The sequence below is a fragment of the Macrobrachium rosenbergii genome, chromosome 21, assembly GCF_040412425.1.
Source record: "Macrobrachium rosenbergii isolate ZJJX-2024 chromosome 21, ASM4041242v1, whole genome shotgun sequence".
NCBI lineage: Eukaryota > Metazoa > Arthropoda > Malacostraca > Decapoda > Palaemonidae > Macrobrachium > Macrobrachium rosenbergii.
The window spans coordinates 53,802,774-53,830,321 of NC_089761.1; the positions used below are offsets into that span (position 1 = coordinate 53,802,774).

Consider the following 27,548-nt stretch of genomic DNA (forward strand, 5'->3'; position numbering starts at 1 on the left):
CCTTTTATGATACAGGCACTTTACTCGTGTAGTATTCTCTTGGGAACAAACAGGAAATTGAAGATATGTTTTTTTATATTCAAAGGTGAAATTTTTATTATAATCCTATCTTTAATGAACCCTTCATTTGTCCTTATAGCTGAAGGAAGAGGTTGTGGTGTTGGTCAAGTAAGTAGTGGGTGGTTCCCCTACCCATCATTCCTCTGCCACAGGTTAACTATTCTGTTACAAACTCCAACAAACAAACAATTAGTCACTGAAGTTAATCCATATAAAACACTAAAGGTTTGTATATCTATGAAAAATATAATTTGATTTGCATAAATAAGGTGAATACTTATAAATATTTTTTTTTGAGGTTTCTTTTCTCATGACATGAGAATTATATTTGTTAAATCTAGTGTTGGTACTGCACAATAGCTGTCAATTTTGTTATAATTACTATTGTTTTTTATATAACTTTCAGATGTGTTTCACATAGATTGCCTAAATGACTGGGCTACACGTCTACCTCCAAACACAGCACCAGCTGGCTACAGGTGTCCAGCTTGTTCTTCACCTGTGTTTCCTGCATCAAATTTAGTGTCTCCTGTTGCTGACCATTTAAGAGAAGTTCTTTCTGTCTTCCCATGGGCAAGGGCAGGCTTGTGGCTTCCACTGGTAACAATGCTGATTATTTCTTATGGAGATACACCATACAAAAAGTCTAAACTAAAAGATATCCAGATCAAGTAATTACACAAAATAGTAATCTTTTGGCCAGTTTGGGAATGTGTGAGAAGTTTAAAAAAGAATACATACAACCTAATAAGCAATTTGAAATAAAAACTAAAGTATAGAAGAAAAGTAGCAATTACAGTAATTTAGTCCAGTGCTCTCTTGTGATCTGGTAAACTGAACTATCTGTATTGCTTGTGTAGATACTACACAAATTGCAGTAACATAAGTGAGAACTATGTTTTAAGATATGCTCAAAAATGAATTCTCTTTTTTTTCATATAAGCAACTTACCAAGTAATTATAGAGCTATAGTTCTAACTTGCACATCAGCCTTTATTTAAAAAATCGCGGTAATGCTTCGATAGTTTAGTGAAAGTGACAAGCCCTGCCCTCCAACGGGAGTACTGGAAACGACTTAGCAGAAAACCTCGTTCTGTTCCTGCCGGCTCTGGAGTAACAATGGGGGTTTGCTGAAGCTTTTATTTACTGATTTTTGTTGTATACCTGGATTTGAGTGAAGTATTATCGCTTGTTTGAGTAGCCTTCAAGCATTAGTAGCTTTCAGGATAATTTTTTCTAGTTGTTTGGTTATTATTAGGTCTGATTCAAGTTCATCTTTTTTCGCTATTGTAGCGAAAGTTGCAAACCAGATTAGTCGATCTTCATATGATTCTCATACAATTTGCAGTAAATCTTGGGGTCAGAAATATAGTAGGGAGAAAACTTGTGCTAAATGTTATGGTTAGCAAAAGTAGAAGGTACTTGATCTCAACTAGACAAGTTAGAGAGGCATAAAAAGGAAAGCAGCCTCTAGAGCTGAGAAACGAGTTTCCCTTAGCCTAGAATTCTACCCTAACCTAGGTAGAAGACAGGTCTGCTATTCCTTCTTCACCCTTCCCGTCCTTTTTTCTCCTGCTTCTAGCCCTCCTATTTTTAATCCATCTACTGTACTCCTGCAGCTGGCTCCCTTGCTTCCGACCCTTGCCATTGCCAGTCTTGAGTGTAGGTTCAACAAGAAATTAATCTAGTAGTGATACATTGACGTAGAGGAGGTGGCTACCCGTCCCGCCAATTCTCCTAGACAAAGGTCCCTTCCATACTCCCCTAAACCTGGGCGGAGTCATACCAGAGGTCCAAGGGAGGTCGGTGGGGTTTGCCCACAGGTAGTTGCCCCCCACCTCAGTCGAACCAGTTGTGCGTTCCCAGGTATCAGCAGACAGCCACTGGAAAGGTGTCTTGACAGGAGAAAGTGTTGTGCAAGTGGAGGAGGTGGCTGCTCATCCCGCCAATTCTCCTAGATGAAGGTCCCTGTCATACTCCCCTAAACCTGGGAGGAGTCATACTGGAGGTCCAAGGGAGGTCGGTGTGGTTTGCCCGTGGCCCACGGGTAGCCTTTCAGTCGAGCCTGCTGATCTATCTCAGACTTCGACAGACAGCAGTTGGAAAGGCGTCTCTGTGGATGTGTGTCGGTTGTCGTCCGACTTGACTCCAGCCCAGACTTGAAACACCACAAGCACTTTCTAGATTCGTCTCGTCCATTGAAGAGGCAAGCAGGCAATGCTGGTTGCTCTTCATTGCTGCCCTGTTAGTAATTTAAGGAGCTGGGTGCAGTCCTCAACCCTCCTGCAGTGCATGGGACAGTCTAAATTATTTCTCTCCTGAGCGTACTTCTTTTGGGAGTCAGTATTTGGCTCCAAGCACCCAGCGATCCCTCGCAGACGCCCGCGGTCTCTGTTCAAGTGCCCATCTCTTTACTCGTGCCTGACACCAGCTCCTGAACGTCTGCCTCCAGTTTTCGGGTGCCTGGCGCCAGCTCCTGAGCGCTCAGCGCCAGTTGCCAAGTGCTTGGCGCCCGCTTCCAAGCGCCCAGCTCCAGCTCCCAAGCGCCCAACAATAGCTCCTGAGCACACTGCACCAAATCTTCAGTGTCAATATCCTGCTCGGAGCGCCAAGCACCTGTTTCTGACCGCTGGTCTCTTAGTCTATGTAGCTCTCCTTCAGTATTTGTGGGCAAGCTTTCTTACCCTTTTTTGACTCCTGCTAGCCCCAATCTCGCCTACCTCAACCTTCCTGATGAGGAGCCATACAGATGGCCATCCAGACCTAGGCTCCCCACATGGTGCTTTCCTTGTCTTCTAGGAAGGCACTCGAGGAGATTGAAATTTGGTTTACTGCTAAGAGGGAGTTAGGCAAGGTCTCCTCCCTCATGCTCACTTTCCTACGCCACCGGGGAAGCTCCTTCCCGATGCTTGGCGTTTTCGTCAACGAGAATTATGTTTTTTGTCGGCAGAACTTAACTTCCTTGTCAAGACCTCTTTGAGGAGTTTGAAGCTTGCAGATTCTTGGACTGGATGGTGAGAGCGCTAGCCAAGTAGATTAAAGATTGCAATAATTTGACGAGACTTCGTCTTGGACTGGGTATGAGTCCTTTCTCATGCAGACAAGCCAGGGATGGCTCTCTTGAACTTGTGGCTCTTTTCTCTTTGGGGGTTCTAAAGGAAAGAGATTTTTGTTGCTTCTGTTCCACTAAAGGAGTCACTCAGACGCAGAAGTCGGTCCTTCAGTAGAATTCAACTTAGGATTTTCTGGCACATTCTTCCAAATGCCCCGAGGATTTGCCCACATTTATTTCTAAGATGGCCCCTCCTCTCCAGCAACATCCCTGTCATGGGAGTAAGCCCACGTCCAGTCTACGACCCGCTCCAGTGTCCGCTTTTTAACCAGAAAGTTTCCGGGACGTGGTCTCTGGAAGAACACAACCTTCACATCAACGTCAGAGAGCTGAAAGCTATTCACTTAGGGCTTCAGTGCTTCTCGACCCTGGTTCACAACAAGACTGGCAGTCCATTCAGACATAAGACAACCATAATGTGCGTACAAAGTGAGGCGTCTCTCACTCTTTTTCTCTCTGCCAGACAGCAAGAGACCTTCTACTGTGGACAGATCAAATCGAGTGAGTCTAGTCACTCAATTTTTTCAGGGCAAACTAAATTAAAATGGACAAGCTGAGCTGTTGAGTAGTAGGTCCTTCCCACTGAGTGGACCTTGGATCCCCTGGTCTGCGGAATCTTTGATACTATGGGGGAGGCTGACATTGGACCTGTTTGCCACCTCAAGGAACCAGCACCTTCCTTTTTTTTGTTTTCAGGCCCCGGACCCACTAGCATGGACAACAGACTCCATGCAGGGAGATTGGTCCCACTTGGAACATGAACTATCAAGAGGAGCTCAAGTCCTTGTTCAAGAAATGAGGGAGAAGTCTTCCTTGCACAAGTGGGGGCCAGTCTTCTCGGGTTTTGGGAGAAGTGGAGTATCAGAGGACAGAACAGTGGATTGTCAAGGTTCCGAGGGAGGGCTTCTCCATTACATTCATGGAGAGCCCTCCTTTGATCCCTTCTCCCTTCGTTTTGATGGCCTACTCAAGGCACAGGAAAACATTCGGCCCTTTTGGAGGAGGTCTCCACTCTCCTTCGAAAGGGAGTCATAGAAGAAGTCAAGGACATCAACTCAGAGGTCTTCTACTACCGTCTGTTTCTGGTCCCCAGTCATCAGAGTTGGGAGACCAGTCCTGAACGTAAGTGCCCTCAATCTCTTTGTCCAGCATCAAGACATTTGTTAAGTTACAATGTTCAGATGGAGAGAAACCAGTCAGTCCTTTCATCCATTCACCAGGGCGATTGGATGGTAACCTTGGATATGCAGGACATGTGCTTTCACCTTCCATTCCATACGGACTCCAGGAAATATCTAAGGTTTGTCTTCAAGATGCTCTCTCAGGCGCCCCATGTCAGTGAGTAAACGCCTTTCTCTCGGAGTGCCCAAGCCCTCAGCGCCGTCCGAGCCCCCTTTGGCACCCAGCACCAGCTCCCAAGGGCCCGGCGCCAGCTAAATTTCCAGTTTCGGGTTCTGTGCTCCAGCCTCTCGACAGCACCTCAAGTTTTCACTCGAGTTCTTGCTCCTCTAGTAAGTGACTTCATTTAATAGGCAATAACGTCAGTCTATATCTGGACAACTTGCCTCTTTGATCCCCTTCGAAGGAAAAGTGCACGAAGGACTTGTACATCTCCTCTCTCTCAGGAATTCGGAATTGTCATCTACCTTCAGAAATCCCAACTGGCCCCATCGCAAGAGTTCCTCTATTTGGGAATGAGCCTTAACTCATGGACTTTTCGGGTTTTTCCGTTTGCCAAGAAAATCACCAGCTGCCTTCAGATGGTCCACAAGTTTTTAGCTCCTTCGTCTTGCTCGGCCCATCAGTGGATGAGCCTACTGGAGACACTGTCGTCCATCAAGATGTTCGTCAAGTTAGGCAACTTCCCATGAGAAGTTTTGCAATTCTTCCTCTAGGCCAACTGGGACAAGGAAACACAGCCAGACACCTACACATTTCCTACAAACCCAGTAATCAAGTCATACCAGCATGGTGGCAGTCCGAACGTAGACTTTCGGAAGGAAAGCCTTTCCTCCTCGGAGCCCAGACTTAGACTTCTGTTCAGACTCCTCGGTTCTAGGTTGGGAAGTCCTCTTGGGCTACCCTTTCCTCCCTTCAGCATGGTCAGGGAAGTGCTGAACAAGTCTTGGGCTCATTGCAATGTTACGATGATTCTCATAGCCCTGTTCTGGCCCATGAAAGAATGGTTCCAGAATCTGCTATAGTTGTGGGTGGACTTTCCGAGACTTCTTCCCCTTAAAATCGTGTCTACTCAGACAACCTCACATTTAGAGATACCAAAGGGTTGTCCATTCTTGCCCTGACAGGCTTCAGACTTTCCAGAAGCTTGTCAGAGCATAAGAGTTTTCAAGACATGCTGCAGAGGCTATTGCAAGATGCAGGCGTCGACTTACTAGTCACATCTTCCAGGCTAAATGGGAGATTTTCCGAAGTTGATGTCTCAGACTCAACAGCTCTTCTTCTGAGACATCTGTGACCCAATTGTGGATTTCCTTCTTTATCCGAGATCTAGGAATCTTGCGTCCTCCAACATTAAAGGGTGTCGAGTTGTGTTTAGCTCAGTGTTGAAACACAGGGGTCCTGAATCTTGCGTCAAGCCCGAGTCTAAGCAGGAAAGGAAGATCTGGTCTCCTGGAACCTGGACATAGTGTTGGAGTGGCTGACAGGTCCTGCTATTCAATCCGATTGCTCCTCTTCTCGGAGAAATCTTACTCAAAAGACCCTCTTCCTAGTGGCCGTAGCTACTGCTAACATGTCAGCGAGTTCCAAGACATCGATAAAGGTAAATTTTGTCACGAGACGCAGTTTGCTTTTTTACCCTTGGATTTTTAGCCAAGAACGAGGACCCTTCCAAGCCCTGGCTCCGTCCTTTCTCCATTAAGACCTTAACGGATACCTTGGCTCTGAGGAAGAAGAAAGAGTTCTTTGTACTGCTAGGGCTTTAAGGTATTACCTGAGCAGGACTGAGATCAGAGGACCATCCAGTAACCTCTGGTGCTCTGTCAAGAACCCATCTCGCCCTCTGACTAAGAATGCATTGTCCTTCTTCATCAGAGACTTGATTTCTAAGGCACAATCTCAGATTCAGGAGGGCATTTTGCCTACTTTTACAGTGAAAGCTCATGACGTCAGGATAGTCTCTACCTTATTAGCTTTCAGGCACATAATGCCACTCACTTCCATTCTGCAGTTGACCTAGTGGAAGTGTGAACCGATCTGTGCGTCTCACTATTTGAAAGAAGTTAAAATGCTGTTTGAAAATTGCAGTACCTTGGGGCCATTATCAGTGGCTGGCATGGTATTGGGTGAGGAAGCATAGGACTCTCTCTTTTCTCCTACTAACTCTTCGCCTTAAAGTAGGGTGTCGAATTTTCGGGAGCCAGGGGTTACAGTGTACCTAGAGTACCCACCAGTCTCAGTGGGTAGGTTATGGTGTTCTCAGTGTAAGTGAAAGCGTTGTCTGGTTGTTTTTATTGTGGTACTCTACCCAGGGCAAGGGCACTGATTGATGCTTTGTTAGTCATCGGACATATCCTTCACTGCATAGCTCCCACCTAAGTAGAGGCGCTCCACAGCTGTACCACCACGCCGATACAGGTTAAGATGAGCACCAACCAGAGGTATTAATTACCTGCAGTAGCTCTCTTACCAAATAAGGAAATGACAAGCATTGTCTTTGATACTAGCAACTTATCTATTTCAAAGTCATAATCATAACTTAATGTTTTGGAGTAGATTATGTCAATGCATCCTACCTTCCGTCAGTGTACGATTCAGCTGTGTGATTACTTGGTAAGTTACTTATATGAAAATTTTATTTTCATAAAATAAAGTTTCAAACAGTATATACTTACCTAGTAATTACAGATTGGAGCCCTCCCTCCTCCCCTCTCATGGACATAAGGGCGCAAACAGAATGAGGTTTTCTGCTAAGTTGTTTCCAGTACTCCCGTTGGTGGGCGGGGCTTGTCACCTACACTAAACTGTCAAAGCATTACCACGATTTTTTAAATAAAGGCTGCCGCTCGAGTTAGAACTATAGCTATGTAATTACTTGGTAAGTATATATGAAACTTAATTTTATCATGAAAGTAACATGTTTTAACTTTTATGATGTATTTTCATAAATATTACAAGTCAAGTGAATCTTCCTAAACCACATGTCCATACTGGATATAATACATTTTTGTTCCTACAAGAAAACAAACCATCATCTTTTCAGTAAAATTAATTCTGACACAGGCTGGAAATGGTCATTGGAGCCTAATAACAAGGTTGTTAATTGATTTATTTTTTCTTGCACTGCCATGCATTGGTTCAGAAAGTGTGTGTGTCACTTGTCTTTATATGCAGTACTATGTGATCATGCAGTCCATGATGGAAGAGCTTACCACATGCTTCCTTAGCCCCTTTCATCTCATCCTTTTTCTTCTGTGGTCTATGACTGACACTTACCATTAACTCTCCTCTTCCCTCCAGTCTCTGCATTGCCCAAGACTCTTTGGTTGTTGTCCTGTGGGTCTTGATTGTCAGAGCAGGGATTTGAATGATAGAGAGCCAAATGGGATTAGGAAACATGATTTCCACCTACGTACTCCCTTCTGTCTCTGAGTTCTTCCTCATGGGACCTTCTGTCATCATCTGTCCTGGCCAGTGGATTGATGTGTAAAGGGTTTGGTTGGAATCTGTTTGGGTGATCCTCCTGTATTTCTCACAGGCATTCCTTCATATTTTGGAGGAATACTGGTCTTGCTCCTATCAGGGACTGAGCTCTTGGAGAAGTGGTTGGTCTAAAATCATGATTCCTTGTGTATGTCCCTGTGTAAGACCTTTGGGAAGGCCATCCCAATGATAGATCCAGTCAATGAATTCCGGGTATGGTCCTGAGCTATTCACTGATTGGTTTCTGGCATACAGGCAGTCCCCAGTTATCGGTGGGGGTTCCTTTCCTGATGGTGTGACAATAACCGAAAATTGATGATAATAGCACTGAAATCCCCGCTTATTAGAGCCAATAACCGGGGACTGGCATCACTGTTAAGTGAGGATCAGTGCTGAAAATCCAGTTATCGTTGTTACTAGACAGGCGCCATAAAACCAGATCGGTGATAACCGAGGCCGCCAATCACTGGGGAATCTTCTTCAGGTTGGTTGCTGTTCTTAAAATAATTTCAGTTGGTTGCACATGTGTATGTGCTACTTTTGAACATAGTGTTCAGATGCTATGTACAGGTATATGATCATGGTTTGTGGTTCTGTGTACAGCATCATTAGATCCAAATGCTATGGACCATTATCCAGAGAGCAGTCCTGGGAGGCTGGTGTGTTGTCTTGCTCTCTTCTGATGGAGGATCCTTTCTAGTATGTAAGGGATTGGTTGGGATCTGAGGATTCTTTGACTTCATAACCCATGCTGGCAGAATTGGATTGCTGACCATTGGCTCTGATGACTTATAATTTTCAGGATGTTCCACCACAGAACCTATTTACATGCTCAATACCAATCATAGAGGGTCAGTGATATCTGGAGGTGGTGTTATCTCTATACTAGTACTACATAGTTTGGTGTTCTTGCACCAGGGCATTGCTGCAGAGCCTTGCAGCCATCTTGAAAAACCTGGGAGCCTCGCAAATTGAACAGGGGCTTAGTGCGATTACAATTTTTTTTTCCTTATCAAATTGCTAAAATTGGCACAGGAATTCTTCAAGAGAAATTGGAATACCACTTAACAGATAAAGCATAATAAAATTTATTTACGCATAATTTTGTTCTAGTCAGATATGCTTTGTTATCAATAGATACATATTCTGTGTTGACATGTCATTATTTTCAGCATATTATTGTGTCACATAAATGCATTGGCAATTTAAATTTTGATACCAGAACATTAATATTTTATATGCTACATAACAGAGTAAGGAAGATCTAGCTCATTATTAAAAATGCTTAGTTGTAATTAGGCCTATAGGTATCGCACTATACTCTTTTTCCATCTGTCCACCCGCCTGTGGTGCTCGCGCATGGTAACACTGCGTCCCGGGCTTTAAATAGTTACGCTATGTGTAAGTTTTAGGTAAATAAAAGGGTATCTGGGTGTACATTTGCAACTAAAAAGTGTTTTAATAACTTACTGTATGCGAATTACACCGTTAATATTCAAAAGTCTGAAAGGAGATGTGTTATCCTCGTTTTTTCCTTTGATTTTAGCCAAGAACAAGGATCCATCCAAGACCTGGATCCGTTCTTTCTCCTTCAGAGCTTAACGGACATCCTTGGCTTCCAGGAGCTCCACCCAGCTCCCAAATTCCTAACTCGCCTGGTGTCCAGCTCGCCTGACACCAGCTACAACCTGGCACCAGCGCATGCTCCAAGCACCCAGGAGCGCTCACCAACCCTGTGGGAAAATAGTGAACTTTCTGTCCAATTGAAGTTTTTAGGTATTTACCTGAACAGGACTTGATAATCTAGAGGGGTTTCTTGTCCTTTGATGTTTGGTCAAGAACTCCTCTCCCTTGGATTAAGTTCGCATTGTGCTTCATCCCTAAGAGAATTTCTGAAACACTCAGATTCAGAAGAACAACTTTGTCTTCTTTTAGTGAAAGCTAAGTTCATCTGAATAGCCTCTACTTCCATTTGGCATCAGCCTACTGGAAGTATGTCACCCTTTACGTCTCACAGGCACATAAGGCCATTACTTCCATTCTGCATCGACCTACTGGAAGTGTAATCGTCCTTCACATCTCATTATCTTAAGAAGTGAAACCTGAACTTCTAGCTCTTCGGGCACCAGCTACAGTCTGTCACCAGCTTTAAAGCTTCAAGAGCATTGAGCTGCTAGCTTGCTTGGCATCCAGCTCACCTGGCACAAGCTACAAGTCTGGCCCCAGCTATAGAACCCCCAGCGCCCAGAGCTTTGGTCTCCCCTGGTGCTCAGCTTGTCTGGTGCCGACTTTAGATGTTAAGGCTATCGTGATCTCCCAGCAGCTCGGCTGGCGCCCAGCTCGCTTTGTCCCAGCTACAGTCTGGCTCCAGCAATATTTATACCAATCTGCAAGCTTCCACAGCTTGCCTGGCACTAGCTAAGTAGTGTGTAAATTCTGCAGTACCACAGGATAGTGACTGGCATGGTATGGCAGGAGGAAGCATAAGATTTTCTCTTACTATCTCTTCACCTTTGGTGAGGTATAGAGTTTTTTAGGAGCCAGGAGGACAAAGTAGCTGGAGCACCCACCACTCTCAGTGGATGGGTTGTGTGGTGTTATTTCAATGTAGGTGACAGTGTATCTGTTTTTTTTTTTTTTTTTTACATTGGTACTGCACCCAGGGCAAGGGCACCTATTAAAGTTTTGCTAGCTATTGGATAACTCCTTAGCTGCATAACTTCCACTGATGCTTTGGTAGCCATCGGAATACTCCTTCGCTACAAAGCTCCCACTTAAGTAGAGGCAACCCTTGGCTCTACCGCCACACCACTACAGGTTAAGTTGAGCGTCAACCAGTTGCAGTTTTATACTGCAGGCTCTCTTAACTAATAAGGAACGATAAACTTCGTATTCAATGCTAGCAACTTTTCTATTTCAAATTCATTACATGACTTAATGTCAATGTGGGATTCAGCTATGTAATTACTTTGTAGGTTACTTATATAAAAATGACATGTTTATAATAAAATAAAGTTTACTACTGTATATACTTACCAGTTAAAAGCACCATTAAATGGGGATTTTGGCACTGATCCCCAGTCAACAGCGCTGTTAAGTGCGGATTTCGCTGCCAATCTCTGGTTAACAGCCCCGTTAAGTGGGGTTTTCGGTGCTGTTATCACCGATTTTTGGATAGTGGCGATTTTTGTTTAGCGGCGCTCGGCTGGTGACAGAACCCCCACCGTTAACCGGGGACTGCCTGTAGTGGGAAGGTGATGAAACAACTGGGATGGTGGTTCTCTTTTCTAAAATGTTAAAGTTGGGGTGAGTTTGTTTTACACTACTAAAAAATCGCAAAAAGCAAGTGTCACTTGATAGGTATTTTACCTTAACAAAAAGAAGTGATTTGGGTGAATCAAGTGTAAGTGAAAGCAAACAGGTGAAACATAAGGAAAGAGAAAAATCATCCGAGCCCGGTCCCATTGGTACAGCTGGGAAATCAGTGGGAAGCGGACCCTCGTCTCCCACCCAATAACCCACCACCATCCCTTCCCTCTTCTCTCTGTCTCACTCAGAGTAAGAGTCTCTTTTGATTTTTTATTGTCGCCGTATTGCATTTGATTCTTTTGATATTGTATCGTTAAATTTATTGTGAAATTCCCTTCTTTCATTTTTTTTTGTGAATTGTTACTGCTTTTATATACATACAGTACTGTATTGTTTTTACTGTCTCTTCTACTTCTCTCTTCAACAGTATAAACACTCCTTCCCTCTCAGGTCAGCTGTGCGTTACCGCAGTGACATGATTTTGTTCATTTTTTATGTTAAATTTTATTGTGAAATACTTTATTCTTTTATTTATTTTGTTGAATATGGTTATCATTAAAACATATATTATGCCTGCACTTAAAATAATCGTATTAAAATGGGTACAGAGGATGGATATGGGGGAAATTCTTGAGTGTGGGACGAATTAATTGAATTTCCATTACAGTCGACCCCTGGTATTCTTGGGGGTTGGGTACCACTACCCGCCGCAAATAGCCCAAATCCATGAATACTTTAAACCAAAACACTTATAACTCATATTTTGATAGTTTAAACACTGAAAAACCCTCTAAAAAAGGGATTTTGACAAAAGAAAAATCTATTTCTGGGGAGGGGCCCGTGTCACCCGGTGAAATAATCCATTCAGCACTTATTTCTAGGTAATTCCGTTGCTGTATACCAGAGAAAAGCTAAATGCAAAGCTGGGGTTACTACCCCCAGGGCGAGCTCCATGAAATGGAGTCGTGAATGGAAAAGGGTGAGAGTGTCACAATCACGGGACCCCGCTCCATAAACATTCCCAATGTCAAAAGTCCCGAAGATAGAGGTGCCGTTACAACCCCTGCACCACTCGCGGACTGCAGACAAGGCAATACTAATCGCATTCCATGTTAGCACCCACCCGACTAGAATGATGTTTACCCTGGGAGGGAATGAATGAAAATTAGGGGTGGGTCACCGGGTGACACGGGCCCCTCCCCAGAAATAGATTTTTCTTTTGTCAAAATCCCTTTTCTGGATCGGGGCCCGTGTCAGCCAGTGAAATAATAACAGAGAATTAAATATCATTCTTATGCTTTTAATGACAATGAACTGCTAGCGGAGAAGCAAAACTATAAACCCACCAAACAGATTCAGTCACTGTTACTTGGAAAACGTATGTAGTTTACGAAAGGAACTAGTGGGAAATATAAGATCTAACAGCTAATGTACTTGAAACATAGTTAAACATAACAATGATATAAAATAACATGGGCAGAAGGCAAGCTGTGAAGTATGCCTGACCCCGTTGACTGTAAGGGAATAACTGAGGTAGGGATGGGGAAAGTGACTAAGAACCAGAAGGGAATCAGAGGGAGGGACAACATTCCCTTCCGCCACTATAGAGAATTCAAGAGCTTCTAAAGATTTCAAATAGTGACATTTGAAAACTAGGGGAGAATTCCACCCTGAACATTTGGTAAGATCCTCGAAATTCATGTAATGAAAATAATTGATGGAAGTGGCCACTGCTCTAATATCATGAGCTTTGGAGTTGAATCTGAATAGGCTTGTTTAATAAAACACAAAACTTGCTGCCTAATAGCAGACACAGTGACAGTACAGTACTACCCCCCCCCCTTTTCTAATAAAGAGAGGGCCTGACAGAAATTTGAGAGGTCCTGTCAAAATAAGCCTCTAAAGGAATAAACTGGGCACAGAGACAGACCTTGTGAAAGGGGAGTACTTTCCAAGGTGACCACCCAATAGAGGATCTTCAACTTTAGCTAGAAAGTTAGGGTGAGGAATCCGCAACACCTCTCCTGATGTGGGGAAACCAATATGGTTGGTTCCTCTAGACAGGGCAGACAGTTCAGGAATACTAGCACTAGAAGCTAAGCTGATTAAAACTAGGGTCTTCCCCAACAAGGAAAGGTAAGAACAAGATTGATTGTTCTTTACCGAAGCTAACTCCGAGACATTACTCAAAGACCAGGAAACCGAACGTTGACGGAGTACTGGTCTCAGACGAGCACAGGCCTTAGGGTTGAAAGTTAAGGGCCTGTGAGGACGATTTCAAAAACCGTATAAAACACTTTCCTCGGGGCCGATGCAGCTGCAGCAAATTTACTGGGGTCGGACCTTTCCAAACAATGACCTAAAAGGGGATTACTAGACTTGTGGTCATTACTGTAGCTTCAGAAACTATATGAAGAGTGCTAGTTACTTAACTGCAGAACCATACTGCAGCCGAGTAGAATCCCTTGTCTGATTCTAGGAAGACAATAATAATAGGATCAATAACAGTGTCCTACCCTGAGTATTTTTATAGTTTTATCATAAAAAATGCATTTAGTCAAGAAAATAACAAAATACAGTAACCTGTGAATATTTCCCTATGAAAATGCTGTGAATAGGTGAATTTTCCACGAATAAGTGAAGCCACAATACGGGACCACGAATAGGCGATGTTCCACTGTATTCCTTATGGGAATATTCGGATCGATATATGAACATTTTGATATACAAATTGGAATTTGGAATTAATTAAATAAGTGTACCAAGGAACCAATGTACCTTTGTATGACAGCATGGAGGATCTGCGTCATCCTGAACCTCCTATCAGTAGAAGGGAGAATCACAGGAATTGCAAATCCATCAGAACCTGAATACAAGAGGAAAAGTCTGCGAATACAACTGTTAATTTTACAAAGAGTGACCTATTCTCAGCCCTTTCAGTTGGTTTTTTCCTTGCAGCTGTTTCAACATGCCAAGGAAGCTAATGACAAGTCATACCATGAATGAGAAAGTTCCCTTGGGTTAAATATATTCTGGGGTAAGACCTTTCGTTGATGACTCCATCCTTGGTTAACATTGTACCAGGCGAAGCATTGTACTGTAAATGAAATAAGAGGTTTGGATATAGGAAATATGATTTTTTTTTATGTATCATTTCCATCTTAAGTATATTTTAAAATGCTGATTAATGTAATTGTGATATAATTCCTTACAGATTGATGATACTAAGGACTCAACAGATGCCAAGGAATTGCCTGCTGTAAATGGCATTATCTCTCCTGAGGAAGTTGTTAAGCAAAATTCATCATCTTTGACAACAGCAGTTTTGCATAATGAAGTTCCTTCCCCCGTATCACATACTGAATCACATTCACGAATTCAGACACAAGGTAGCATGCTCTCTCTCTCTCTCTCTCTCTCTCTCTCTCTCTCTCTCTCTCTCTCTCTCTCTCTCTGATATTGTATGAGTTAGCAAGGTTGAAAGGGGCTTGGGAAGAACTGAATATTTGGCTTGAATGATACATTGGTGAAAAATGTAATGATCTTGAGGGTTACAGAAGTGAATTTCATGGTTATTGTAATAAAGTGAAATAATTTAGGAAAGTGAGGAAAATAAAACGGGTCCTTAATCCATTACTGCAAAGTGCTAAAAAGTGAAATTGTTTAAATGTACTACCAGCTAAGATAAATACAGCATGCATGTTGGAAATAGAAGAACATAAGAAATTTATGTGAAATATTACTGTAATGCTGATGTTCCTCAATGCAGATTGCACTTGTGGTAATTTTCCCTCTGAATTTAAATTACTGTATATTGTTTTGAGTCAGTACAGGTCAGATATTTAATTTTGTAGAAAGTATGTAATATCAGATGTACATGTAAAGATCACCAGCATAGGTCTTTCTTTTATATTATAATATATTCCCAATTTTTATGTGTACTGTAGTTCCATCCATTTTTAATGCTTCCATTGGACATGTTTAGTTATTAACTTTGTGATATTGTGTATCAGTGTTACATATTGCTATTGTTGCTGTTGCCACTGTTATTTCATTTCTAAATCTTAGTTGAATTAACCATTTCAAAAAACAGGTTTTGGCGTAGGAAAAACCTATTTTTGGTAGCTGCTGTAAGTCCTCAAAGGAGCTACACTCATGGTCCCCCCAGGGCTCCACAAGACAGACCAACCAGTTACAAAGAATTCTCTTATAGATGTTCTCAGCCTGAATAGTGCTTTGGCACATTTATAGAATATGAAGGGCTCTATCTTCTGTCCTACACCGACTGCCTCAGCTCTCTCTATGTCCCACTCGCAAAGTGACAAAAGCATACGTCGCCCATCTTACTTGCCAGGTCTGTGCAAGGTGAATGCTCACCCCAGTCCCATGCTTTTTTGTCAGGGGAAGTGGGTGGGTTTGAGGACTCGCAGCAGCTACCAAAAATAGGTTTTTTCCTATGTCAAAACCTCTTTATTGATAGTGTAGGTATTGCTTGTCCTAAAAAGAGCTTACTAAAGAAATTGAGAGGTGGCAAAATGGCTTAGCTCCTAATAAATCCCAACAACCCAAATCAATTTTTCGGTCTGAATTATAGTGCAAGGTTATTAACCATTTTCTGCATGCTGAATACCCGAAGGGTTTGGTAATAAAGAACAGGAAACAACTCATGAACCAATATATCTCCAAGTTTTTAAATTTTTTGGCAAAGCTCACCATTATGAAAAAATGTATTTCCTAGGGAAAAAACAAACTTCACAACAATTTTCCCAACACCTGTGACATCACTGTTGGCGGAGTAATACCCATTGGAAGTAGATCCGCATGAATGTGTTCCTTTTAACACTTGGAAAGAATCTCCAATATTAAGGATAACTGGGGAACTGTCATTGTCACAAGTGCCATTTAGTTTTATTATAAAAACTACAAAGGAAATATTGGCCTCTAGAAAACAACAAGGCTAGCAAGTCAAGCACGATTGGAAGCTATGATAACTAATGTGTTTCTTAAACAAGAAGTTAGGCTAACCTGATTTACCCTTCGATAACCTCAAATTATCTATCAGTGTTAAAAAGGTCATTGAATGATTAGTTTTAAAAACAAAATTGTCTAATATTATTGCCTTAATGCCAATTTTCACTTTGTCAGACAAGAAAAAACATCACGGCTGTTACAGTGTAGCCTAGCGATGTACTCCTAACTTCTTGCCTTGCAAGAGGCCTATTGGCTCCTAATTTAAACAAATATAAGCCTACCCATTAAAATTTTAAGGAACTAAAACTTTTAACTGGGTCTTAAAACTAAGTACTTAGTTTGATTGGTGTACAGGTAATAATGCTCGAAAAATGCACAAACACGATTTCCAGAGGGCAACCTGGGGATAAGTGAACTCTTGGACAGACCAGGGTGTAATGAGGATGGTGGTTGACATACGACGTTGTCACACCTGTGAGAGTGGGATGTAGATAGAGCCATGGCAGTCGTTGTAGGACAGTAGATAGAGCCCTTTACATTTTATTGCTATGCCAACAAGCACTATTCTGGCTGAGACCAACTATAAGAGAATTTGTAATTGATTCGTTTGTCTTATGGTGCCCTGGGGTACCATGAGAGTGTAACTCCTTTGAGGATAAGCAGCGGCTTCTCTATAAAAAATTAAATATTAGTAAATTGCATTCCTATCATGTGACTTACTTGTGCATAACCTTTAATTCCTCTTATATTTTCAGGTGCAAGTAGCACATCTAATAGTAGCAGTACTGGAACTGTGAGTAGTAGTGGTGTTCGCATAACGGCTGCTGAAGATCCTCCTCTCACTACATCACAATATAGGGGTGATGTTCATCATCCGTCAGGAAGCAGTGTTACCAGAAAATCATCATCATCTGACACACGACTCCTCCTTGGCAATGATATTGAGGCAGATGCTGAGGACAAATATAAAAGAAGACCACCCATTGAGGGGAAAGATCCTGATGAAGATAAATATAAAAGAAGATCAGCCATTGAATGGTTCTCCAGGTGGTGGAGGTAAGCAGTGAGTGTTTCTTACGTATTAAGGCTATGGATGGAGTTGGAATTTAGGTCAGTGACATATAAGATGCAGTTAGTCCACAAACTGTGGGTTAGGTTGTGTGAGACTGCAATGATTGATATATTTCTTCATTTGAATGATAATGTCGCATGTCTTCTATATCCCTCCTCGTACATCTGTGATGATAAGTTGAATGCTTAATGTTAAATGTCTGTGATACTTGGAAACCATGAGTCAAGTAAACATTGGAATCTATATAGTGAGGTAAAATCCCATGAAGAACATTAGGGATCAGATGAAAGGCTAAGCAGAATGCTTGTAGAAAGTTGGGTTACAATGGAACTAATTTTTTGCCAACACTAAAATCAAAACAAAGGCAAATCCTTCAGGCCAGCTCTGTAAGAGCTAGGTAAATTTGTTCAGTGTTCTGATTAAACTACTGTACTTAACAGTAATTATTTGGGATGAACCTTACTTGTAATTAAAGATAGATATATCTGTGTGCCAGTAGGCGAGTCGGCATTAAAAACAAGTAAAAAATGTGCCAAAGTTTCAGCAGTGCAGTCGAGTTTCTGTACAGCCGCTACAGTGTATAATCAAGGACACCAAAAATAGATCAATCTTTCGGTGGTCTCTGTATAATGCTTTATGAGCAGTGGCCCATGAAACTTTAAGCATGGCCCAGTGGTGGCCTATCCTGTATCGTTGCCAGAAGCACGATTATGGCTAACTTTAACCTTAAGTAAAATAAAAACTACTGAGGCTAGAAGGCTGCAATTTGGTATGTTTGATGATTGGAGGGTGGATGAGCAATGCACAATTTTGCAGCCCTCTAGCCTCAGTAGTTTTTAAGATCTGAGGGTGGACAGAAAAATGCAGACAAAAAAGTGTGAACAGAATAAAGTGCAGATGGACAGACAAAGCTGGCACAATAGTTTTCTTTTACAGAAAACTAAGAAGAAGCTTAACTGACCTGTTTCCTGTTTTTATGTTTATGATAATGTAGGGTTGCCATATGTCCGGATTTTCCCGTATTTGTCTTGCATTTAGGTGTCAAAATCCTCGTCTGGTGGGAATTTTAAAATTTCTGCAAATGTCTGGAATTTCAGCTTTTATACAAAAAAAATATAATTAAATAAAATAAAAACAAGAAGAAGACGACGACAACAACAACAATCTGTCAGGCGTTACCAACTAGGCTGCAAGTATTTTCACTAATGAGAAGTCAGTGGATAAAAGAGAGGAATAAGTTGAATGTTGCTACAATGAAGGGTCTCTTGACATTACAAAACAACTTCCATGAGACATCATGCAGTGACTTCAACAACTACATAAGATCCGATAAAGTTCTCCTGAAAAGTATCAGATCTAAAAAATATGGATGGACACACACCACACAACATGCAGCCACAGACATAATGAGCAAAGAAGACTGTAACTAGATTAAGATTAAATAGAAATTCAAGATAATCAGCCTTATGTTAAGGTAAGTTTTTTTTTATTATTTTACCATACACACATGTGTGCCCATCAGTGATAGATCATACAAACTACATTTTTTTTTAACTAGGGAAGAGGGGACCATTCAAGAGGGAAGCGTCCTGTATTTTGACTGTTCAGATACGGCAGCCCTATGATAATCAGTATTATATTGAAAGATATGTACAGTATTGTACTGTAACTTGTAACTGGGGTTGGTGTGCTTGCTACAGCTTGTTTTGTTCATGTTTTTACATGTATGTTTTTCCACATTTTATTAAAGGATATGTAAACTACTGTACTGTAACTTGTAATGAAATACTTCTAGCACAAAGTTAAAAAAGAAGAGAGAGAGAGAGAGAACAACACCTGTCATCATTGAGAAAATCCATGTGTACTAAAGATGTAAACACAGGCTGTTTTACACAAACAGCTTCCTTGGTAGGGCAAAGTGAGTTAAGGGGACTTAGATTTTTTTATGAATATTTTTGAAGTTTAAAAAAATGGTTAAATGGTCGTGCAAGACATGAGCAACACCTTCTATCACGTGACCAAAGCATTTTTTCGAAATATTAAAATTGATGGGGTTTTGGACGTGAGGTAGGGCTGACGTTTGGCTCCTAATGACTATTGTCATTTTTTTCCTTTATTCGCCTAATTTATTCATTATTTTGATTTTTATAACTTATCTGTCTGGCAGTGTCTGGCAACAACAATGGCTTGTTGGTGGTAGGAGACAGGGTTGCCACCATACATTGAAAGCGGGTGGTGGAACACTTTTACTCAGCAATTTTTTTTGTCTTTTTTCCAGTAACTCTAAATACAATCACTTTCACCTTCAAAAATTCACAGATTGAAATGAATAAAGGATGTATATGATGACAAGTTTTATATCAAATCTCGGTTAGATAAAATAGTGTTATTAGGTGCAAGGTAGGAAATTGCAGGGGTAAAGTTCAGGTCGAATTCTCTGCCAATAGATGGGATACTGATATTTTAATGAAGTGCCAATCGTGTAGGTTTACAGTTAGTCCCAGCAAAGCGAATTAGCAATGGGAAATCTCAGCACCATCAATTGAGTGAGATAAATATTGAGGAAATTGAACACAACTTTGGCTATGAGAAATTCAACTTGCTAACACATCTGTTTGGCACAAGTGAAAGTATAGAAGAAGTTCTTCATTCGAGAGACAAAAGGCTTGAAAATCAAACTCCAAAGACCAAAAAGACCAAACTGAAAAAAACGACTGAAAATGAGTCAAGAATATCAGCCCGGTAGCTACTAAACTTCTAGTTTCTTAGTTTCAAACAAGGCAACAATGAGTCAGGTGGTACTTGCTGAATAACACCCCTTTATAGAGGGAAGGGGGTGACCTGGAGCCAGAAATCAACCAAAATAATGCTCTAATCAGTTTTTTCCATGAGTACAAAAAAACCACTTGTTGATACGGTCGTTTTTAAGTTTTCACTTTTTGCACTTCAAACGCAAACTACATTTTTATTTTTAGGCCAACTTTAAAGTTAAATATACCATTGGAAAGAGGAAAGAAAGATGAATATTTGTTTGGGGTTAATTTTTTCTTAGGTTGATGAGGAATGATAATCAAATTATACAAATTTTGGGGAAAAATCCCCGCCCCCATCCAAAAAAAAAGGAAAAGGAAAAGTAGAAAAACTCTTCCCATTATTTTTTTCATACTGTGATATACTTTCTGTGTATGAAGCCGCATTGCAATAGCTCTAAAAATGAAGGAGGTGAATCATTTTTAATTTTTATTTATTTTTTATTTTTTTAATAAAATCCAAAATAATCATCCGATCACTCTCAAATTTTTCCTGGAACATCATTTATGTATAACATAAAAATTCCATAAAAATCGGAGCATTATTTCAATGTTGTAAACAAATGAAATGTACTCTTGTATCATTTGATCTCTCATATCATGCACTCCTTAAAATTTTGTCCTCTAATATAATTTCAGTGTATACATATCTCGTGTATCATGTGAGCTTCATTTTTGATTGCCCAGATAACATTAGGCTAACCTCTTTTCCTTGGTAATCCCATCTTCTTGTTAATTAAAGGAAAGTAAAACATGAAAATAGTCTTTTCTTACTGAATTTCATTTTCATAACCATATCTGGTAATTAACAACCACTTACCAAGAACTGACATAAACAGCATTGAGTATGATGTAAACAAATGAATTGGGAAACAGCTGTTTTGTGATTTTGAGGGATTTTACTTAACATAAAGTATGTTAGTTTACCCTTGTATACCGGTTTTACGTTTATGCACAAAAGTAAAATTAATCATTCCAGTAATACATTGATATCTTTTAGCAACTAAAAAATTATTGTCCTAATTTTTCATTTTTTTCAGTGTATTTATAGGGGAAAAAAGGTAGATATGTAATTGCCTTTTGCATAAAGTTTTCAGTTTAAGGTGTGATGGTTGTTGTTTATAATCATATTGAGGTATGTGGGATTAACAAGGATTAACAAGGTTAGGCGAAGAAGGTTAGGCAGTTGCCCTTGAACACTGCTAGATCTTTTTACTTACCCTCATCTGGATTTTGCCATTATCCAACAGGCCTTTGGCTCTGCAATGTATTTATCCAGATAATTGAAGGAATTCTCTCTCTCTCTCTCTCTCTCTCTCTCTCTCTCTCTCTCTCTCTCTCTCTCTCTCTCTCTCTCTCTCTCTCTCTCTCTGAGATTATACCTGTAAGCTTTTCTTCTTCAGATTGGTCCATCGTTTATCTTTTACAACACGGGTATATTGATTGTCTACCTGTAAAAAAAATGGAATTGAAAGTTTGAAAGAATGATTGCTGTTTCAGAGGATAATTAAAGCATGACCATGTCAAAGTTTAATTTACTTCATACATCTGTTATCATCTTAACATCTTTCTTTTCATAGCTTCCATGTTTTTTCAGAACCATGAGCCGACCATCATCTCGCCATCATCAGAGTCTGATTGGTGGAAGTCGACGTATGATCATTCTCCTGGTTCTTCTAGGCATTGTAACAATAATAGTCGTGCTGTCCTATTTTGCAAGAGGAGCATCAGATGATGACCCTTTATTAGATCCATTTAACAATCCTAATATTAGAGTAGAAGACAAATAGTTATTTAAAACTTATTTTGTATATTCAAAGCAATATGTGTTAAATCTTAGGAGACTGGCTCAAGTGTCTTACAATTTTCATCATACAGTTTTCAAAGGTATGTTCCCTTTGTGTGTCTGTGAGCCTGTTCTACGACTACATTTTCCAGTTGTAAATATAAACCATCTGTATAAAGGTGATTAAATGCAAAGAGTAAAGAACAAGTAGAATGAGTTAACCTTTTCTTACGTCATTTTGTAGGGAGATGAGGAAATATTGGAGGTTCTCTGTGGCTGATTGATATGTTGGCTTTTTCAAGTGTTGAATAGTTTTTCCTATGACTTCTTCATAGCTGTGTGAAAAATATTTGTTGCTTAGTTTACAGTATAAGTTATTATTCATTAGCACAGTACTATATATAGCATGATTCATCATATTGTGATTATTTTTTTTAGCTAGATAGATTATAGCTGTAGAGTATTATATGGAATGATTTTGAAAGAAAGTTATACAGTTGTGCTGCACTGTACTAAATGGGACTTGGTAAGGCTAGTCATTTGGATGAGGATTAAGCAATCTAAGAAATATTTTGAGAAAGTTTCTATATATGATGCAGATGCTTTGGTATTGCTTTTTCTCTGAAACTGTTCAGTTGTTGATTTAGCAAGATTTTGGGAAGGAGAGTAGGTGTGGATGGCAATAGTAGAGATATTTATCTGATGTAAGGTTTTGCACCTAATAGGCAAACAGTTGGGGGGGATGTGATAAATCCTTTGGAAAAGAGAATTATGCATAAAATATAAAGAGCAAAATGTTTAATTAAGGTCGGAGGGAAATGTATTACTGACAAAAAATGTGACTGTGATCTAAAATAGTTTTATCACATAAATTGAATATTTAAAGAATGGTACTTATAAATCAAAATATTTTTGAAAAATTGAAATATAAGCAAAACCGAAAATTATTTGAAATATGAGATGTCATTTTAAACTCAGAGTGAAACTGAGATTTATTTGGATAACATGAATTACGATTAAGTCTGTTTAAATAGACAGTTATTATAGCAAAAAGGCTGAAAAGGTGCTTCATCATAAATTTCAAACCACTACAGTATACACATAGTTTATAGGCTAGAAATGAGGCCTCAGGAAATTATTGTTCAGAAATTTGAAGACACCATGAATCTGTCTTAACATTTCCAAAGCAGTAACATCCTTTTTTGTCGATGAATACAGTGGTGCCTCGTTATAGAATTAATATCATATTCTGAATTTTTTTTTCTTTTGAATAGGATTCCTGTTACACTAAGGAAGACCCCTTTATGCAAGTTTTGTTTAAATTTTGTTAAATGGGTTATTTTAGTATAATAAATAGTGGATGATTCTCATTACCTGTATTGCTATAATTAGCATATTCCACAAGTAGTCTTCCATTGATGGTAGAGATGAGTTGAATGGCATAACATTGCTGAAGGTTAGTTGTTTTTTATGGGAAATTGAAATTATGAAATAAATTATTTTATCGCTTTGGAAGTTACCTTGGTAATAATTTTACTGGTTTTCCAGTTGACTTTTTATGATGGAATTTGACCATCTTATTAAAATACCTCTGGAATTTTTCTCCCTTTATTGAAATAGTAATTACAACATGTGTTTGATGGAAGTCACAGTGTTTCCACAAACCCTATTTATAATTGCAACTCCATTTTGGTTGTAGAATTTGAGGATACAGTTTCCTCTTAGAGCTACCCTAGTTATTTACTAGTGCAAATCTCTTATTTATGTTTTAATATATATTCAGGTTAACCTAAGGAATATTTTAAACTGGCAGTTTTGTGGTCAAGTACAATTTATTATATGTTACAATTCAATGTTTCCCAACAGCCTACCTTTCATTTCATTAGTTCAAAGGTTAGAGTTTTGTAAATACAGAAACGGCCATAAGACTCTCTCTCTCTCTCTCTCTCTCTCTCTCTCTCTCTCTCTCTCTCTCTCTCTCTCTCTCTCTCTCTCTCTCTAAAACCTTTTAAAGCGAATGTGAAATGCCATTAAGTACCCTTTACTATTAGTTTATCTAAATATCTAGAGGTTGTAAAGAAGTACTGATTCACAGAAGACTAATCTAGGTTTTGCCAAAATTTAAAAACATTATTGTTGAAATTATTATTTTAAACCTTAGCATTTAGTAAATTAATTATTTCACCATGTTTTATAAAATTTACTTTTACACCCTTTTCTCTGAAAAAAAAATTTTCAGTTTAGTAGTATAAATACTGCATTTACGTAACATGCAGTGAGCCACTGGTAAAGAGAAAACTTCTCATAATTATAATCTGAAACTAAGCTATATCCTAATCAAATAATGAAAGTAAGTAAAATTTGTTTTAAATTAATTTTTGTGGTTTACGATATTCAGATTGGCTATTTAGACGGAACTTTGTGTTGTCTCCTAAATTATCAAGTATTTTCTCATAAGTTTGTTTTAATTAATGGTTTTAGTATTCTAAATGCAACACAGATATTACCATTATAATGAATTTAGTAAAGTACATATCATACTATTGATTTGTGTCAATGGAAGTTAGAAGTGTTTAGGCAAGAAGGCTAATGTTTTGTTAGAGCAAACTCGAGGCAAGATGAGAGTAACTCAACTTAGTAGGTAACTGAATCCTCTTTTATTTTCAAGGCAGTTATTGAGCTACAGACTGTCTTTAATGTGGTACCAGGAGTAAAAGCTGCAGTGGGAACTTACATAGGGTGTACAGCTTTCGTTTTTACTACGTAACTGAAACATAATGTGCTCATCTCGTTTGGTATTGTTTAGGGACAAGGCCCCACAGGAAGAACTAAAACCAATGAAATATATTTTAAGCCATGTAATTCATCCTCAATATTAAGAGCTTCTTCACTGCTATTGACTGTTTACTATGGTTTCTTTTCTATTTTATAAGAAGTCTGAGCTTGAAATCATGAAAATTAGTGATTCAAGAATCTGTAATGCTTTTATGAGGTTAAGCAAGTGATGGAGAAAATTTTTTAATTTGTTCTTGAAACAACATTGTGGCATTAATTAAAAAATCAAATTAGTCATAGTTTGTAATATGATAAAGAATTGACAGAGAACCCATGGGTCATGTGATAAATTTTCTTTCAAGCAATGTTCTGAAGACATTATTCTGTGCAATATTAGCTCATTATCTCTTAAGGACACCAAGTTAAGTGATGTCTTGAAATTTGTCAGGTATGACCGCGAAAACTTGAGAATTTAGCAATAAGATTAGGATTCTGTTGATTCTTGTGTGAACACATTCAGATACATCTTATGATATTTCTTCTGGGAAGAATAAATCTTCACAATTGGAGAGCACTTGACTCTGTTCCTGAATCTCTTGCAGAGTAGCTCCTACGTAACAACCTTTTGCATCTAAAACAAAGGAATAAAAAAATGTTGAGTGAATGATATTCAAAAAACCACTGTGCAGTGGACCTTAACAAAAAGCTTTACCATGACACAGAATTTATGTATTTAGGAATTTAGAGAATCCCATGAGTTCATATGAGGGATTTGTTATATAGGCTGCTCATACATAATCTTAAACAATTTGTTTACATGTGTTTAGCCTTACATACTGTGTAATCCACATTCATATGGTTGTCTTTTTTTATAAAATTTCATAACATTAAAGTGGGCTGCCCTCAGTTTTGGAAAAGGATATAGGCAACACAATGAGTATTTAACCAGTTTATCAGTGATTTCATTTAAATCCCATATCAAGTTTAGAATAGAGATTTTTGGTTCTATAAGATTAGATAGGGTTTTGAAACTGATTTTCAGTTGGGGCAAATGCTATAGGACTAAGTATGCTACGTTCATATTCCTCTCAGAACTTGAATACATACTAGTTGCCAATGCCATAGGGAATTGGTGCATTGCTTTTTTATCTTTTCATTAGATTACTTCAAATCCAGTGATAGTTCTATTTTTATGCACTTTGTATATATTCACATAGTGAGATTTATAACTTTTTCAAATTGTAAGTACTGTAGCATATTGAAAAGATGGCATGGGATTACTAGAGCTCTATGTGAAATACATTTTGTAAATATTGGTATAGACATGTTTAACTAACAAATTTCTATATAATGTAGGTTTATGCTTTATAATCTTTTTGAATTTTGTGAACACAAAGCATATTTATTTTTTGGTTATTTACACGGATAACAAATCGTTGTTTTCTTTTGTGTGTTTTAAGGTATCCCCCAGTTTTATCAGTAACTGTGAATTACATTCCATATTTTAGCTTCAAGTAAAATATGTGCATTACTTAAACTGCTCAATTCATGCACATCTTTGTGGTTGTTGGTGCACTATTTCACTTGAAAAGAGCTCTGTCTAAAGTCTGATTTTTATCATTTTTCAGCAATGTTTTGCTTTTTATGAAGAATTTGGTAAACAGCATGTTAGAATGAGTGATCACAGTATTAGTAAATATATTGTCTGGACAGCTATAAACTTTTTCCTTGAACCTTAGTGCTAACATTGAGTAGATATGTCAATGTTTTCATCGTTGTTTTTGTGTTTGGACTTCCTTAAATTTATTTTGCTAAGGAAGATGAGGCATTTTATGTTCATCTGTCTGTGCCATGAGATGAATGGTTCCTTTTCAAAGTTGTTTCAAGAGGGAGCAAAATTTATTGTTGCCATTTTCTCTACGGTATGTTTTTGTAACATACTGTAGCAAGATTGACTGTTCATGTATGACACTGTAGAACAACTTTTTATTCCCCCTAAATTTCTTGTTCACTTTCTCCCCACTATTTTTATTACTTGCTTCCTTTTTCTCTCTCTCACTGTCTTCTTGCCTACCCTATCCATTGTCACATGCCTGAACATGATCCTTCCTTCCTTCATGCGATTGAACTTCAAATAATTACTTTTTATTCCTTCATGTTACCTTTATTCTTCATCATCCCCTTTCCCATACTTCTAGCACCTTGTCATTAGCTTTTGGGATTCTGAGAGCAACTATAGTACTAAGAACCGACTCCTCTTACAACCTAGTAGTTGAACTAAACTAAATTAGCTAGGCTCTCTTACCTCATACCAGCTAATTTCTTTGTCCCTTACCGTAGGTAAGCTTTGAAGACATTGGCTCAGCTTTGAATACATTTCTAGTCATTCTTAGACTATGAAGGAGGATGACATTGAACAGCATGTATCCTCACCTGTAGAATTCAAGCAGACTTGGCCAGCCAAGGTGAGTATCTGCTGTGAAGCTCTGTGCATAATGAATTGATGACCTCGATTAGAGGTACACTAAGTATATATAAGTAGAAGCTCAGGGGCATAGCATACAAGAAGGGTATTCTGTAGGTATGGGAAAGTACCTAGATTAATAATAAAAGAATTTGCCTAATGATTTTTGTAACAGACTCACAAACATTGATGACCTCTGCTTGGAAATAAGATCCCCCCCCAAAAAAAAAACTTATTAACAAACTCGTAAAATGCAGTAAATCTACAAGTTTATAAAACAAAGTTCAGATGACCCAACCTTGTTTCAGTTTGATCTCTATTTTAGCAATGAAATTTGGCCAAGGTTCCTGATATTAGGGACCAAAATATTTCAACATGATTTGAAATTTATTTGTTTATAAGATACAAGAGATATTATACAAACATAAAAGAAAAATGTTTGTATGAAATGTCATATAAAAATCAGAGTGAAAATTATCTGATAGATATAAAACTGGCCACATCAATCATAAATAACCAGATACCAT

General features: G+C 39.0%; 1 protein-coding gene across 2 annotated transcripts in view; it reads left to right on the forward strand.

The window, feature by feature from the left end:
• The window catches only part of LOC136850192 (zinc finger protein-like 1), a 43,674-nt gene extending 17,397 nt beyond the window's left edge, over window positions 1-26,277 (forward strand). The window contains exons 3-6 of one of the 2 annotated variants that reach the window (XR_010856578.1): window positions 467-660; window positions 14,358-14,532; window positions 16,870-17,916; window positions 18,017-20,307. Coding sequence is in view for 1 of the 2 variants with exons in the window: in XM_067123832.1 (XP_066979933.1) it covers window positions 467-660; window positions 14,358-14,532; window positions 16,870-17,170; window positions 21,594-21,786 (863 nt within the window). In the remaining variant the exon portion in view is untranslated. Of the gene's footprint in view, window positions 1-466; window positions 661-14,357; window positions 14,533-16,869; window positions 17,917-18,016; window positions 20,308-21,593 lie in introns of those variants that run through there. The other variant, XM_067123832.1, reaches the window with a different exon arrangement.
• The last annotated feature ends 1,271 nt before the right edge of the window (window positions 26,278-27,548 follow it).